Source organism: Dictyostelium discoideum (genome assembly GCF_000004695.1).
Source record: "Dictyostelium discoideum AX4 chromosome 4 chromosome, whole genome shotgun sequence".
Classification (NCBI taxonomy): Eukaryota; Evosea; class Eumycetozoa; order Dictyosteliales; family Dictyosteliaceae; genus Dictyostelium; species Dictyostelium discoideum.
Window position 1 is genome coordinate 1664505 of NC_007090.3, and position 17626 is coordinate 1682130.

The window sequence follows — 17626 nt, forward strand, 5'->3', positions numbered from 1 at the left end:
CAAAGCTTTGCAGACGATTCGGCTTCAATGGTCCCAGACTCTCAACAACTTGAATTAGTACTACAACACTTCAATTCATTTTGCAAAGCCACTTCCTCAAAACTAAACATCGACAAATCTTCATCAATTCTTATAGGCAACCCAGACAATACCAACCAAAGAATTCCAATATCTACAAATCCAGAAAGATACTTGGGATACTTCTTCACAGGCAAAGGGATAACAAGAAAAATGCCAGAAATATTAAACACAATAAGATCATCCTTAGTACTATGGAAAACCACTGACTCAACAATCAAAACCAAAACCAACATCCTCAAAGCATTCGCACTCTCTAAATTAACCTACTATTCATATGTAGAGAACTTTAAGGAAGAGGAATTAAACCAAATCAATAAATTGGTCGAATGGTTTTTATCGGCACCTAACAACAAAAATGCTAGTGGATTTCAAGTTATTAATTTAATGAGAACCAAAAGAGCAAGATACCCACTAAATGTAGGGGGCTGGAACATTTGGAATATAGAATTGAGACAACTGGCGCAGAAACTTTGGATCATAAACCAGTTCATCCTAGCACTAGAAACCAAACAAACAAACTCATCTCATCACAAAAGCTGGGAATATCAGATCCAAAAAAACAAATTCACATCCAGATACCTAAAAGAAAACTTAGACGAATGGAACAAAATAAGAATAAAAAAAGCAATCTTCAACAATAATCTCACATCCATAAAAAACGAAAATGGACAACCACTTTCACTGGCAGAATGGTATACCACAATTCAAGACCAAAATCCAACCATCCCTAAAACGGAATTCCAATCATCTCTAAACTTAAGAGGCTACAGCTATAATCAACTCTTCAACAACATACTGAAGATAAAAGACCCTAAAACAAGAGACACAATGTTTAGATTCCATGCCAGATGCCTTCCAATAAACTACCTTCACAACAAACAATGCCCACTCTGCAAAGAAGATATGAGCAAAGACCCATACGGTCACCTGTTCTTCTCATGCAAGAAAACAAAACAATTCATAAAAATAAATAAACTCAAAAATTTCATCTATATTACCACAGGCAAAGGTAAAAACTGGCACCATACAAGAATTAGGCAAAATAACAATTTCATTAATAGAATAACTCCAAAATTATCACCGATAGCCAAAAAAGATCAAGAAGTGAATGCAGATTACGCCAACCTCAGATTCCACAAAGAATACTTTGAATGGAACTATAAAGCAATAGACTATGATCTAACTAGATCATTCGCATATAGAAACCTAATGGCCCTTATCCTCCACAACATTTGGATTTGGATTTGCAATCAAATATACAGTGAAGATCCTTTAACAGATGAATCACTATCATACAGCTCCCTTCTAAAGAAATGGCACAAATTGGCCACTCTAGAATACATCAAAAAAGCAAAAGATCTGAAAAACTTATCAGCAAAAGACCATAATAACTTCAAAGATCCTAAGATCCTTCTCACTTCAACGATCAAGCTAAGAAAAACAACAGCTAATTACTATTGTATTCCAGAATCATCTCTCCCAAATATTATATCTTTTGATCAATTCATATGATTAAAATAACCCTTCAGCTTAAATGATAAGCCTTTAAATAAATATTAAATAAAACTCGTATTAACACAGATGGACATATATCAATCTTGTTAATCCAATATTAAAAAAAAAAAAAAAAAAAAAAAAAAAAAAAAAAAAAAAACCAAATTGTTTATTTAAAACTGGAATTATTTTCACCACATTTTTTGTTATAAAAAAAAAAAATTAAAGGTATTTAAAAATAAAAAAAATGGTAAAAATTCACAAGATTTGCCAAGCTAATTAATTTTTTTTTTTTTTTAATGCGCAAAGATAAATTTCAATATTATCCTCATCATTTAAAATTGTGAAATTAGAAGTAATAAATGTATTTATCCTTTAACAAACACACCTAAATTTTATCAAGGGTCTAGAGGATAGAGGGACAATCATTACAAGTAATGAATACTTTAAAAAAAAATTGGATTTCTCATAAAAATCTTTTCATTCCAAACATTGTGAAAACAACTCTAAACAATCTATTCAAATGATAATTTGACCTTTTATTTATAAATATAAAATTAAAATTAATTATCTCTAATAATATAATAATTTTTTTAAAAAAAAAAAATTTACATAATAATTTTTTTTTTTTTTTTAATCCCAATTTGAATCAGATGTTGTATCCATTGGAGCATTACTACTACTACTACTACTATTTCTTTTGCCTTTAATGTCCAAACTCACTAAAAATAATTAATATTTCAGACCTAGATTTGGATGTTTGTAAATAAAAAATGGTTGCTGATTTTTATTTTTTAAAGATTAAATAATTAATTTTTTTTTTTGACAAAATACACCACCTGGCTTTTAATTGATATAAAAAAGACAGTTGACGAAGGTTTCTTTGAATGTAAGGAAATGTTAGATTTGCTGTAAGGTCAACTTTAATGTTTCTCACATTTTCTTAAAATGATATAAACATATAAAATTGAAACATTAAAATTAAAAATAGAAATATGGGATCCAATCCTCCTCAAATCTTTTATTTTCTTATTTAATTAATAAAAAATAATTAATTTTGTTTGAAAATTCTTTTTTTTTTTTTTTTTTTTTTTTTTTTTTTTCTCAATTTTTTTTTTTTTTTTCTCAAAAACCCATAAAAAGTTTTAATCAAATATCAATACCATTTTTAAATTTGAATTAAATATATTTTCGACGGGCATATCAGGACATCGAGTTTAAAACCTATTCAGACTCCAGAATACAAATTAATTTGAGCGGCAACGTTCATATCAATCTGCACTTAACAAATCATTAGAGGAATGGTTGCAAAATCATCCTCTGATGGTTAAAAAAATGCTGAGAAGTAACAGCATTAAAAAAAACATTTAGACCATAGTGGTGAGTCTTAAAATCCCAACCAGTTAGTAGAGACTAAAAATCTACAAACAATAAACTCGATCTGATAACTGAAATGTCTTTTTTATTTTATTATTATTTTATTTAATTTTTTTATAATGGTAATAGAAATGGAAATGATAATGTGACATCCTTGTTTACACCAACTAAAACTTTATTATATCTAAAGAAAACTAATTGCAATAAAAGAAGTTTAAGAAGAAAAAAAATAAAAATAAAAAAAAAGTGATAATAATTTTATTGATGATAATAAATAATTATAAATGTACGTCATATTACTATAAATAATATTACTTTATATTTACTAATTTATTTATTAATATATATTTTAATATTTATTAAATTAAAAAAAAAAAAAAAATTTTTGAAATGTGATTTTAATCTCAAAACAATTAAGTTGATCCTACAAAAGAAACCTTCGTCAACTGTCTTTTTTTTTTTTTTTTTTCTTTCAATTAATATTATTTCAAGTCTAAATTTAAATTTTTAGATTTACAAAATGCAAATTGGTAATTATTGATGAGAAAAATCCTATTTTTTGGTTAAAAAAAAAAAAAAAAAAAAAAAAAAAAAAAAAAAAAAAAAATTCTTGACAATTTAACAAGAAATTAAAAAAAAGTTTGTTTTTTTTATTAGTTAATACTATCCCACAAAATTATTTTTTATTTAAAATTTCTTAAATAATTAATTATTTCAATCTTTTTTTAAATGTGCAAACATTTAAGTTGACCTTACAGCAAATCTTACAGTTCCTTCATTCTAAGAAAACCTTCCGTCAACTGTCTTTTTATTAATTAATTATTTATTTTGTATTACCATCATTAACTCTTGTATTTAATTCTTGAGCAATAATATATGTTAATTTAAGTTTTTTTAAAATTTAATAAGATTAAATTAAAAAATGATAATAAATAATTTTTTAAATTTTTTAATCTTTTTTTAAATTAATTAAATAATAAATATATTAAAATATTATTTCTACTTATTGTTTAATTTTATCACAAAGTTACTTTATTAAATTTTATTACAAAATAAAGGTATGAATAAGAAATTAATTTACTAAATAATTTTTTTTTTTTTTTTAATCCCAATTTGAATCAGATGTTGTATCCATTGGAGCATTACTACTACTACTTCTACTATTTTTTTTGCCTTTAATGTCCAAACTCACTAAAAATTATTAATATTTCAGACCTAAATTTGGATGTTTGTAAATAAAAAATGGTTGCTGATTTTTATTTTTTAAAGATTAAATAATTAATTTTTTTTTTTTTTTTTTTTTTTTTTTTGATAAAATACACCACTGGCTTTTAATTGATATAAAAATGACAGTTGACGAAGGTTTCTTTGAATGTAAGGAAATGTTAGATTTGCTGTAAGGTCAACTTTAATGTTTCTCACATTTTCTTAAAATGATATAAACATATAAAATTGAAAACATTAAAATTAAAAATAGAATTATGGGATCCAATCCTCCTAAATTTTTTTATTTTCTTATTAAATTAATAAAAAATAATTAATTTTGTTTGGAAGAAGCAAATGGGAATAAAGTTATCGAAAAGGGTCTTTATTCTTATAAGATGATCAAAGATTCGCTGCTTCACCAGATGGTGTAATATTCGATAAAATATCAGAAAGAGGATCGGAATGATCGAGATGCAAAAAAATATAAAAAAATTAAAAAAAAAATAAAAAAAAAAAAAAATTAAAAAAAAATAAAAAAAAAAAATTTTATCATGAAAAAGTCGATAATATTTTTTTGTGCTGCACTTTCAAATTAAAAATGTCCACCAAGCCAGTTAGCTTAACAAAAGAAATAATTTATAAAATAAATAATTTTTTAAAAGATAAAGATACTTTCACCCCATTTAAAATCAAAGAAAAAGTATATGATAATAATATTTCCTTCACAACAATCCAAGATAATTATGGTTATAATATTAATTGTTTACAAGGTGACAATTTGTGTTTAAAGGGTGCATCCAAAAATACCATCAAAATTTCAGTATACGCGTCGTTTTCAGATTTTTGGGGACATGCTTATTTCTTACATTATCATCTTGGACACGCACCAGCACATAAAATTTTAAAGATACTTAAAGAACTTAAACTTGGATTTCCAAAAATGAATAATGATATTTCAAATTATTTAATGATCATTTGTCCCATGTGCGTTCATTCTAACCGTAAAAATTTCAGTTCAAAAAACTTCGACCAAAATGAATATTACAAAATATGTGAATGTATTGGTATGGATCCAGCACTCCTTATACAACCACAAATAATAAATCCACTTAACAATGTAAGAGGCAATGAAGAATCAATGACATTTTCTTTTCTCACAGATCCAACTCCAACTGCGTACCTCGGCGAACCCACCCAAATAATAAATGTACCACCAACATATGATTACCAAATCATAAATAGAGAGATATCAGATGAAATAGAGCCATTGATTTTTAAACCAATCATCAATAATTTAAAAATATTTCCTGCCGATTTGAATGATATTCCAATGTCTGCTTCCGTTCCAGAGCTTTTCGCTGAACCATACCTACATGTTTTCAAATCGTTTCCTCTTTATAAATCAAGTACTTTTGTTATTTGTATCGGTCGTTTTAAGAATATTGAAAATGAGAATTTACCCTTTTATTTAATAATAGCTGTAGATATAGACGATATTAAAAATAATGACCATATTCTATTAAATTATAGACCTTTGTTACAAGATCAAATAAATGGAAATTTTCATTTATTTGCAGAATTTAACCACAAAGAACACTCAAAAAAAAAATTAATAGAAATTGTACCATTCGCCAATTTGTAAATTAAAAAATAAAACAAAATAAAAAAAAATAAAATATAAAAATTTGTAAATAAAAAGTTGTTTTTTTTTTATGGCAAAAAAAAAAAAAAATAAAAAAAAATAAAAATTAAAAAATTACTTTTTTTATGGTGAAATTTCATGTTGTAATTGAAAAAAAAAAAAAAAAAAAAAAAAAAAAAAAAAAAAAAAAAAAAAAAATGGCGCAAACTAAATTTTTTTGTTATAAAAAAATAAATAACAAGCAAATAACTGAATAAAATTGGTTTTTTATTTTTCTGATTAAATAAATTGTTTTTTAATTTAATTATAAAAAAAAAAAAAATTTAGTGAATTTTTACACCATACATAAACAGCGTATTTTAGTGTAAAAATTCACTGCCGTTTAGAAAGCGAAATTTCAAAAAAAATTCCCTACAACATGAAATTTTATGGTGAAATTTTTATGGTGAAATTTTATGGTGAAATTTTTATGGTGAAATTTTATGGTGAAATTTTATAACCATAAAAATTCACCATAAAATATTTTTTTCAAAAAAAAAAAAAATATAAATTTTTAAAAAAAAAAAATAATTATTCATCAAAAAAAAAAAATGTCCAACAAAAGAGCCAGGATCGAAGATAGAGTTAACTTTTTAAAAGAAGAAAAATTTAATAAACCATATAATGTAGGTTTTAATTTAGATCCAAATAATGGGGAAGAAGAATATTTTGATATTGATACGAAAAGGGCTATTACCATGGTGGAAACGGCTCTTTGTACTTGTAAAATTGATGTCAGTATTGCTGTTTTTACAATCTTAAAAATTCTTTCTTTAAAATTTGTTTTCAATACATCTGAAAATAAATTTTTTGTTAAAACCATTGGTTTCAAGGATAAAAATACAGGAAATGTTTCTTATGTTTTGGAAGAGATAAACGAATCAACAATTAAAAATATTCTTGGTTTAAATGATGGAATATCAAACAACAAATTAGAATCTGTACCTACCGAGCCAATGACAGATAATATGATCTATGATGTGGATTTGGTAACCGATTTGGGTTTAAATAGAATTAAATTTGGTTTAGCAATTGAAGTTATGGAATATTTCAAAGATTCAGAGAATTATTATTATCCAACGGGTAGATGTGGTTATACATATAGTGAATGGGAAGAAATATTTATAAGATGTCATTTGAAATCAAACTACAAAGAGAGCACAAAATCTATTGATATTTTGGGTTTTTTCAGATCTTCAACACTTGGTTACAGAGTCAATAATTTAATTTATGAACCACATGGCGCATTGGACCAGTGTGAAATTGTTGATGGTTTAGATGAGTGGTCCGGTGCATTCAATCAATTTACGGGTTTCCATCCAGAGTCGTTTGAACCAAGAAGAGATGAGATCGATGATTTGGGTTTAAAGGTTGGGTGGAGAAATGATAAAAACATAATGAAAATTCTTTTTCATATTTATGTTGTTTGGTGTGATAGTTATGTCCCATTATTCCAATATGTTTTATCCTGGTTTACAATATCTCTATTTGCTCCTAATACCAAACTTAGTAAACATTTAGTAATTTTCGGTCAACAAGGTTGTGGTAAATCGTTACCAACAAGAGTTTTATTAAAATTATTCTCTGATAAGAATAGTTTCTTTGCTAATAGTGCCGAAGACGTTTTGGGTCATTTTAATCATCATTTAAATGGTCGGTTGTTTGTTGCTGTTGATGAACTTTCACCTAAATACTTGGAGCGTGAGAGATTTAAATCTCTCTTGACAGGTAGAGAAATGGTTATTACTCAAAAATACAAGGGTAAAAAAAAAGAAATTAATAGGCTCAGATTCATCTGCTGTACAACCTCAAATAAAATCCAGAAAGGTCAAAGTTGTGTTCAATTATTAGTGTGCTCTCCAGTCGCAGTCGGTCAAACAAATTATTTTAAAAATTTGCACAATAGTATTGAAAATTTTGATGTAAAACTTTTCACTCGTATGTTGTTCGATGTATCTTTGGATAATTTTGGCAACGGTGGTGTAGAAATATCTAATCCATCCATTAATGCATATTCTACCACTTCAAATGTTATCAGATCTAACAGAAATGATAACCAGGATGATAGTGTTAGTTTATACATTAATAAATTCTTGATGTCATGTATTCTTGATGGAGGTATATTGAGGGATGAAAATAATAATTATCATTGGCCCTCAAGATTACCAATTAGTAAAATAACCGAGAGATTCAACCAATGGATATCGGACACTTATCCATCAAGTAACGAAGTTAACGGTGAATTGGTTGCATCTGAAAAATCTCCTCAACGTTTGGTTTGTGAAAATATTATCACAAGTAATAATTTGATAACTTATATTTATCAAGCTGGTGGTTTTAAATATCTTTATACCACATCAGGAAATAGATCGTCTATCAGTCTCTCAAGTAATGAGTATCAGTTTGTTTATGAATTTTTAAACAAGAACATTTCTTTATTCACACCCAAACAAATTGATACACTTTGTGAAAGATATCTATCCCTTGGTATATCTGAACCAAATGAATTAATATCACATTTAACCTTAACTAAACAAAAACGAGTGAACCCTTTTGAAGAAATTGATACACATGTCTTTGAAGTTATAGAACATATTCATAAGAGTTTCTTAAGAACAAATGGTGATAGTACTTATTTTAAGGGATGGGGTGATGAAGTTGATCCAATTCTAAATGTTGAAGTTCCTGGTACAATGTTACTAAATGATCCATTTATTAAAACCCATAGGGAGTTCTTATCGTCACAAATTAATTAATTCTAAAATAAACTGTTTTTTTTTTTTAATATTTTAAAAAATTATAAAATAATTTTTTTTTATTTATTTATTTATTATAATTTTAATTTAATTTTTAAAAATGGAAGAGTTTGAAGAAATTACAGTACATAATTCTGACACGATCAGAAAAGAATTTTTAAGGAAAAATGCATTTTCCCTTAAAAAAAGAAGATAAAGATATTTTAAAACAAAAGGACAATGAACCAAAGCAACCAACAGATATTAAAAAACCAAGAGCAGCATCAAAAAAATAGGAAAAAGAAGAAAAAACTGTTCCAATCGTGAATGATAAAAAAAGACAAGCAGAGGTAAGAAAATATGTTTCATTTAGGAATTTTCATTAATTAAAAGGTGTAACAGGTCCTGATATTCCGAATAAAGCATCAACACAAGAATTGGTAATAGAAAATCAAAAAATGGAAGAAATGTTATCATCACAAGATCAAATGAAGGTTGCAAAGGTCTTTTGGATTATGACAACAAAGGATTAGAATCAGTTCACAAAGATGTACCATTTTTAAACAAATTAAATTTAGAAGGACATGGTGAAAATGCTTTTAATGCATGGGATGAGGTCAAAGATATATGGCAGGAATTAACTATAAAATATGAACTTTTCAGGTCAGGTGTCGAACTTCGTTTAGCAATGGCATTCGTGAATAGTGTTGCAACAACTCATAAAATAAACTCATTTAAATTCGAAAAATCAACAAATGAAGAAAAATCTCAAAGTATTAATAACAATGAAAAATTATCTGAAGCACTAAAGAGAAAAATATAAATAAAGACGATGGAATTTTTATCACTTGGTATGGGATTATTAATAGGTAGTTATTTTTTCCCTTACTCATCCACAAAAAATGATACAAAATCATCATATAAAAAGTCACAAACAAAAGATCCAACATTATCAAACTATATTGAACTTCATGACCTTGGAAAATTAACACCAAAAGAAAGGGTAGTAGTCGAGTTTAGGAGATTCAACACAGGATCTCAAATGTTATCATATAAATTCGATCCGGCATTCTCTCATAAAGATTTTGAGTACGATGTCTTGTTGTCTTGTGGTAAGAAAATTCTAGTACACCTCCATAATTTACCAAAAATTGGAAAGGATATTCACGAATCACATTAAAAAAAGAGTAGAAATGGAAGCAGTTTTAGCAATGACACATGCAAATATTCAAGTTAGTATTGGGTCAATCTTAGGTCACCAATTGGATGAAATTTGTAACAATTATCTTTTAAGAGAAACAAAAAAACAACAATCACAATTCATTATTCCAACATTGGTTGACCCAATGGATATTCATTTATCAAAAATAAAAAATGCCAACTCAGAAGATATAATGAAAGCAACAGGTATCCAAATTACATCTGGTGTTTCTATTACACTTTTATTAGGGAATGGTGCACCTTTTTTATTTTCAGGTGACCCAATGTTTGGTATCCCATTTTACCTCACTTTTTTTGGTGGTCAAGAAAAAATGTTAGCAAATTTTAAAGAATTAAATAAAAGACTTGATAATACAATTAAATTGAAATAAATAAATAAATAAAAAAGTTTCACAACTATTTATTTTTTTTTTTTTTTTCTAAATTTTTTTTTTTTTCCCAAAAACCCATAAAAAGTTTTAATCAAATATCAATACCATTTTTAAATTTGAATTAAATATATTTTCAACGGGCATATCAAGACATCGAGTATAAAACCTATTCAGACACCAGAATACAAATTAAAAAGAGCGGCAACGTTCTTATAAATCTGCACCTCAATGTTAAGAACGGCAACGTTCATATCATTCTGCAATACTCGTATCACCAAGGAACTGATTGAAATCAACCTCAGATTGAGTACATAATGCGCTGAGAAGTATCAGCATTAAAAAAAACATTTAAATAACCTAAACTCGATCTGATACCTGAAATGTCTTTTTTATTTTATTTTTTTATTTTTTTTTTATTTTTTTATAATGGTAATGTAAATGGAAATGGTAATGTGACATCCCTATTTACATCAACAAAAACTATATTATATCTACAGAAACCTACTTGCAATAAAAGAAGTTTAGAAGAAAAAATAAAAAAATAAAAATAAAAGTGTGATAATAATTTTATTGATAAATATTATGTACATCATATTATTATAAATAATATTAATGTTTATTTACTAATTTAATATATACTTTAATATTTTAATTATTAAATTAAAAAAAAAAATAAAAAAATAAAAAAATTATTTATTATTTTTTTTTTATATTGATTAATCGGTGTTTATCCATTAAAGGAAATAAACTATAATTAATTAGTTTGATGAGTTTTAATTTTAAAAAATTAGTTAAAAAAAATTTCTAGGGTCATAATTATTTATTTAACCACTAAATTTTTTTATTTAATTTTTTAATTATCTAATCTTAGAAAAAACTAAAAAACTAAAAAAAAAACATATTATTGCTAATGACTTTTTAAAATGAGAGGTTATCCTAAATAAATAATTAAATAAATAAATAATTAATTAATTAAAAAGACAGTTGACGGAGGGTTTTCTTAGAATGAAGGAACTGTAAGATTTGCTGTAAGGTCAACTTAAATGTTTTACACATTTAAAAAAAGATTGAAAAAATTAATTATTTAAGAAATTTGGAGTGAAAAATAATTTTGTGGGATTTCAATATAAAAAAAAAAAAAAAAAAACTCTAATTAAATTCGAATATTTGGTAATTATTTAAGAATTGAATTTTGTTGAACTATCTATCCCACAAATTTTTATTTGGTTATTAAATTCCGAAAAAAAGAATATTTGAATTTTATTTGAAATGTGAATGTAATCACAAACAATTAAGTTAATCCTACAGCAATTCTATTACTCAACATGCAAAAGAAATCCTTTGTCAACTGTCTTTTTTTTTTTCTTTCATTTAATAATTTCAAGTATATTTTTTAATTTTTAGATTTACCAAATGCGAATCGGTAATTATTGATGAGAAAAATCCTATGTTAATTGAAGTTTTTTTAATATTTTATAAGATTAAATAATAAAATGATAATTATAAAAAATAGTTTTTTTAATTTTTTTAATTATTTTCTTTAATTAATTAATTTTCTAAAATAAATATTAATATTATTTATTATTCTTATTATTCAATTTTATCACAAAATAACACTTTTTTAATTTATTTACAAAATAAAGGTATAAATAAGAAATTAAAACTTTTGGAAACAAAAAATCAAATTGTTTATTTAAAACTGGAATTATTTTCACCACTTTTTTTTTTATTTGTGTTATAAAAAGAAAAATAAAAGGTATTTAACAATAAAAAAATGGTAAAAATTCAATAGAGATTTGCCAAGCTAATTAATTTTTTTTTTTTTTTTAATGAGCGAAGATAAATTTTAATATTATCTTCATCATTTTAAATTGAGGCATAAGAAGTAATAAATGTATTTATCCTTTAATAAACACATCTAAATGTTATCAAGGGTCTAGAGGATAGAGGGACAATCATTACAAGTAATGAATGTTTTATAAAAATCTTTTCATTTCATAAAAATCTTTTCATTTCAAACATTGTGAAAACAACTCTGAACAATCAATTCAAATGATCATTTGACCTTTTATTTATAAATATAAAATTAAAAATAATTATCTCAAATAATATAATAATTTTTTTAAAAAAAAAAAAATTTACTAAATAATTTTATTTATTTTTTTTTTAATCCCAATTTGAATCAGATGTTGTGTCCATTGGAGCATTACTACTACTACTACTACTACTATTGTTGTTGTTATTATTATTACTATTATTATTAATATTATTTGAACTAGTTTCCATTGGAGATTCAGTTGAAGATGGTGGTGCGCTTGTAATATTTGAGCCAGTATTATTTGATACTGAAGAAGTTGAAGATGGTGCACTAATTAATTCAGAAGAAGACAATGTTGGTGAAACCATTTTATCAATTGGTTGAGATAATTGTGAATGTTGTTGTAATAAATGTTGATGTTGTTGTTGCTGATTGGTTAAAGTTGGTGAAAGGAATTGTTTTTGATTTAATTTATAAAATTCGTATAGTGACAATGCTATCTTTTCATTATATCTTTGACTGGTTTTATCGATTAATAATCTAGTAGAATGAACTATATCATCCAATAATTTTTTATTTACATTGTTATTTCCTTCAATTGTTTGTTGTTGTTGTTGTTGTTGTTGTTGTTTTTTATAAGTTGATAATACACTATTATATAATTTTTGAATAAAATGAATAAATTCTCTTTGATTCATTCTTGTATGATTCTATTAAAAAAAAAAAAAAAAAAAAAAAAAAAAAAAGGTTTTAAAAATAAAATGTCAATATTAATACATTTTAAAAAATAAAAATAAATATCAATTATAATTATATAACAATACCTCTAACAAATATCTAATTAATTGTTTTTGAATGAATGGTAAAAATCTAAATTTAAATAAAAATGAATCTATAATGATTGAATTAAATCTTTGTTCTTTAACTTGTAAAACTTGAGAAACCATTGACTGTATAAAATCATTTCCAAAGTATTTATAAATATCAACATTTGATAATTGTTCGTATGTACTATCTTCTGTTGATTGTGTAGTTGTAGTGGTTGTTGCTGTTGTTGTTGTTGTTGTTGGTGTTGGTGTAGTATTAGATGTATCAGATTGATTCGTTGTTGTTGTTGTTGTTGTTGTATCAACTGATGATACAGTTGGAGATTGAATTGTAGGATTTGGAGTTGATTCAGTTATATTATTATCTTGTAAAATTAATTTATAAATGAATTTTAAATATCTATCAACACTAATTAAATCTTTATCCAATGCTCTATTTATAATATAAGATAAGGTTATTTTTTTACAAACTTCATATTTTAAATAACAATTTTCTAAATCTTGAAATTCTGATACACTCATTAATGAAGTTGATTCTAAAACTGGTGAAGTTGAAGATGACATTGATAATAAATTATTTGATGATTTATTAATATTTGTACCTATTGTATTATTACCAGTACCACCACCACTATTATTACCACTATTACCACCACTATTAACACTACTACCACCACCACTACTTATATCCTTTATAACTGTTGATGATGAACTATTTAAATTTGAAGAGATTGTATTTGCAGGATTTGTACTACTAGTATTAGAAGTAGAAGATGATGATAATGAAATTGTTGAAGTTTGTTCACGTGTTATATCATCTAAAATTTGAGTTGCTAAAAGTGGATAAAAAGTTTGAAGGATATGTTTTTTAACATGTGGAATTTTAAATTTTGATTCTTTAATCATTTCATGAGATTTAAGAGCTAAAACCAATAGATAAGTTAAAAACTTTATAGATTCATCATCTTTTGGAATTTGTTTTCTTTTTACAACTTCTTTCAATTGAATTAAAATATTTCTAACGATACAATTGACAGCGATTGGATTTGCAAATACCATAGCTGTATCACCCAATGTTGAAGAGTTTTGATGATGTACACTCGAAGATAGATTAGTTTGAATCTCTTTGATACGTCGGGCGTCAAGAGTGTTGTCTCTAATGCAGGCGTCCAAACACCAGGCTATATTATGCGACGCGTCGGTGTCGTAGATCTCAGGGATTGATTTATCGTGGATAGCCATCAATATCTCTGCACGCAAATTACAAAGTAAATAATTACCACTATCGGCAAACGATCGCTTTATCTGATTGATAAACATTTGGTAGAGGTCAGGCGACTTTGTGCCAAACAGCTCCACCATCTCCTGTAAGACTGAATTGTTTTCACGACGCTTTGCAGGCAAATGCGAAACTGCGAATAATGGGTCCACCGTAGTCGACGAACTCAATAACAATTGCTCATTCATATCTTGAATGAATATAGGATCCTCAATATATTGATTAATCAATGGTTTTATCTTTTCTTTAAATAACTCCTCATTAACAATCCAAATTTGTCTCTTTACCTCAATTGGACATTGTTCATATAATTCTTCAGCTTCTGCTAATTTCAATAAAAATGCAACTGGTACTTCTGGTGTTAATCTTTTCATTACATTCATTGGTATTTCTTGTAATTCTTCAAATCCAATATATGGAAATGTTTGTTCTAATAATTTTTCTAATCTATTTTCAAATAAATAATAAATAATTAGTAAAAAAAAAAAAAATAAAAAAAAAAAATAAATTATTATTATTATTATAAATTTAAAAATGTTTATTTACTCATGTTTATTTAATGTATTAATTTTTAATAATAAATCTTTTTTTAATGAACTTAAAAGATTTAAATATAAATCACCACGCGGTATTTGATGTAAATCTAATAAATTTAAAACTGGTGAAACTGTTGGTAAACTCTTTTTTGAAATTCCATTCTCTTGTTGAAATTGACTAATAAATTGAAGTGGGTATGTTGTTGTTGAAAGTGATGTTAAAATTTTTTCTGATCCTAAATTACCAATTAAAAATTCTTCCATTCTTTTTTTTTTTTTTTCTGTTTTTTTTTATATCATATTATTAATAAAAAAAATGAAAGTAAATATTAAAAAAAAAAAATAAAAAAATAAAAAAAATTAAAAAAAAAAAAAAAAAAAATCATAAAAAAAAAAAAATTTGGCGCCAGTCATTAAAATTTTAATTTCACCACAACCTTAATTTTTTCAATAATTTTCGAGAATTAAGATTAAAAATAAGAAAAAAAAATGAATGGGAAATTTCAAAAAAAAAAATAAAAATAAAATAAAAAATAATTAAACAAAACAAAAAAAAGTGATCGATTATATATATTTGGTTATTGAGAATTATTTTTATTTTTTTTAAAAAAAAAATTTTTGGGGTTCTGTGAAATTTAAAAAAAAAATAAAAAAAAAAATAAAAAAAAAAAAAAAATTTTAAAAAAAAAAAAAAATTTTAAAAAAAAAAATTTTTTTTAAAGACGATTTCATTTTTTTTTTATTTTTTCATACTTATTATTAATATTATAAAAAAAAATGAGTGAAGAACAAAAACCAATGGAAACAAATACAAAAGTTGAAGAAAAGAAACCAAGAGAAAAGAAAGAAAAGAAACCAGCAGTTGAAAAGAAAGCAGTAGTTGAAAAGAAAGGTGATGTTAAAGCAAATCTTTTAGGTGCAGGTTGTAAAAAAGAAGAAGATTTTTCAGAATGGTATCAAAATGTTATTACACGTTCAGAGATGATTGACTATTATGATATTTCAGGTTGTTATATTCTCAGACCATGGGCATACTCAATTTGGGAGCAAATTCAAGCATTCTTTGATGCAGAGATTAAGAAATTGGATGTACAAAATGCATACTTCCCATTGTTAGTCTCAGAGAAGGCATTGACCACAGAAAAGGATCATATTGAAGGTTTTGCACCAGAGGTTGCATGGGTAACAAAGAGTGGTGATTCACAATTGGCCGATCCAGTTGCAATTCGTCCAACTTCCGAAACCATTATGTATCCAGCATATGCCAATTGGATTCGTTCTCATAGAGATTTACCATTGAAATTGAATCAATGGGTAAATGTTGTACGTTGGGAATTCAAACGTCCAGTACCATTCCTTCGTAGCAGAGAATTCCTCTGGCAAGAGGGTCACACTGCCTTTGCAAACAAGGAAGAGGCCGATGAAGAGGTATTCACAATTCTCGATTTATACAGACGTGTCTATGAGGAATTATTATGTGTACCAGTTGTAAAGGGTGTAAAATCTGAAAAAGAGAAATTCGCCGGTGGTCTTTACACAACCACTATCGAAGGTTTCATCCCAACCAATGGTCGTGGTATTCAAGCTGCCACTTCACATGCTTTGGGTCAAAACTTTTCAAAAATGTTCAATATTGAATTCGAGAATGATAAAGGTACCAAATCATTGGCATGGCAAAACAGTTGGGGTTTAACCACTCGTACCATTGGTGTCATGGTTATGGTCCATGGTGATGACAAAGGTTTGGTTCTCCCACCACGTATCTCCCCAATTCAAGCTGTCGTCATTCCACTCCACTTTAAGGATTCCGATACCACCGCCGTAGATTCAAAGGCTAAAGAAATCGCTGATCAATTAAAGGCTGCCGGTATTCGTGTCAATTTAGATAATCGTCCAAACTACAATCCAGGTCATAAATACAATCATTGGGAATTGAAAGGTGTTCCAATTCGTATTGAAATCGGTCCAAAAGATGTTGCCTCTGGTACTGTCATCTGTTGTCGTAGAGATACCGCCGAGAAATCTAAAGTTGAAATCTCAAACATTGTCACTGGTGTCAAGGAATTACTCGACAACATTCAATCAAATCTCTTTGATCGTGCTGTTAAACAAAGAAATGATCATATCGTCACCATCAATCAATGGAATGAGTTTGTTCCAGCTTTGGATAATAAAAACCTTGTTTTAGCACCATGGTGCGAAAAAGTCTCTTGTGAAGATTCAATCAAAAAGAAGAGTTCTGAAGAATCTAAAAATAAAGCTGAAGAAGAAAAAGGTTTCTGTTTAACTGGTGCCGCCAAATCATTATGTATTCCATTACAAAATCAAGAACATGTTAAACTTCCAGAAATTAAAGATGATACTAAATGTTTCTGTTGTCAAGAAAAAGCAACAAAATATACTCTCTTTGGTAGATCTTATTAAAAAAAAAAAAAAAATTTATAAAATAAAATATATATTAAAAAAAAAAAAAGATTTAAAAAATTGTATTATTTATTTGTCTAAAATTTTAAGTTGTAGTACTAAAAAAAGTTTAAAAATAAAGTTGATAAAATTTTAATTACAATTTTAACAAAAAAATGAAAAAATATAATAATAATAACAATAATATCAACAATTAAAAGTGTAATGTTTTTTTTTTTTAATATTTAAAATTTTATTTAATAACATTTAAAAAGATACAATAAAGGAGGATCAAGCTCAAGGATATAATTCTAAAATACTTTATGAAGGAAAAAAAAAATATATATTAGTATTTATAAATTTTTTTGTTTGTTCAC

At 25.7% G+C, this 17626-nt stretch overlaps 6 protein-coding genes and 6 non-coding genes across 12 annotated transcripts; 8 read left to right on the forward strand and 4 right to left on the reverse strand.

Moving 5' to 3' along the window:
• Positions 1–1593, forward strand: DDB_G0284305 (hypothetical protein; the record flags this gene model as incomplete). The annotated part of the gene is made up of 1 exon (XM_633541.1): positions 1–1593. A coding segment is annotated over one exon (1593 nt), but the record flags the coding sequence as incomplete, so codon positions are not given.
• Positions 1594–2440: 847 nt separating this feature from the next.
• On the reverse strand, positions 2441–2497 carry r23B. The gene has a single exon.
• Positions 2498–3369: 872 nt separating this feature from the next.
• r53 lies at positions 3370–3401 on the forward strand. The gene has a single exon.
• Positions 3402–3697: 296 nt separating this feature from the next.
• Positions 3698–3755, forward strand: r26. The gene has a single exon.
• A 547-nt stretch (positions 3756–4302) lies between these two features.
• Positions 4303–4359, reverse strand: r23A. Its single transcript has one exon.
• Positions 4360–4756: 397 nt separating this feature from the next.
• Positions 4757–5800, forward strand: DDB_G0284189 (hypothetical protein; the record flags this gene model as incomplete). The annotated part of the gene is made up of 1 exon (XM_633542.1): positions 4757–5800. One exon carries the CDS (start codon positions 4757–4759, stop codon positions 5798–5800), a length of 1044 nt encoding a protein of 347 aa, XP_638634.1.
• Positions 5801–6390: 590 nt separating this feature from the next.
• Positions 6391–8595, forward strand: DDB_G0284191 (hypothetical protein; the record flags this gene model as incomplete). The annotated part of the gene is made up of 1 exon (XM_633543.1): positions 6391–8595. One exon carries the CDS (start codon positions 6391–6393, stop codon positions 8593–8595), a length of 2205 nt encoding a protein of 734 aa, XP_638635.1.
• Positions 8596–8695: 100 nt separating this feature from the next.
• Positions 8696–10166, forward strand: DDB_G0284193 (hypothetical protein; the record flags this gene model as incomplete). Its single annotated transcript, XM_633544.1, has 4 exons — positions 8696–8703; positions 8998–9271; positions 9404–9686; positions 9763–10166. 4 exons carry the CDS (start codon positions 8696–8698, stop codon positions 10164–10166), a joined length of 969 nt encoding a protein of 322 aa, XP_638636.1.
• A 981-nt stretch (positions 10167–11147) lies between these two features.
• r24B lies at positions 11148–11205 on the reverse strand. Its single transcript has one exon.
• A 256-nt stretch (positions 11206–11461) lies between these two features.
• On the forward strand, positions 11462–11517 carry r54. The gene has a single exon.
• An 815-nt stretch (positions 11518–12332) lies between these two features.
• On the reverse strand, positions 12333–15110 carry DDB_G0284195 (hypothetical protein; the record flags this gene model as incomplete). Its single annotated transcript, XM_633545.1, has 3 exons — positions 12333–12914; positions 13029–14757; positions 14857–15110. The coding sequence occupies 3 exons, from the start codon at positions 15108–15110 to the stop codon at positions 12333–12335; spliced, it is 2565 nt and encodes an 854-aa protein (XP_638637.1).
• A 513-nt stretch (positions 15111–15623) lies between these two features.
• Positions 15624–17270, forward strand: proS (prolyl-tRNA synthetase; the record flags this gene model as incomplete). The annotated part of the gene is made up of 1 exon (XM_633546.1): positions 15624–17270. The coding sequence occupies one exon, from the start codon at positions 15624–15626 to the stop codon at positions 17268–17270; it is 1647 nt and encodes a 548-aa protein (XP_638638.1).
• Positions 17271–17626: the final 356 nt, after the last annotated feature.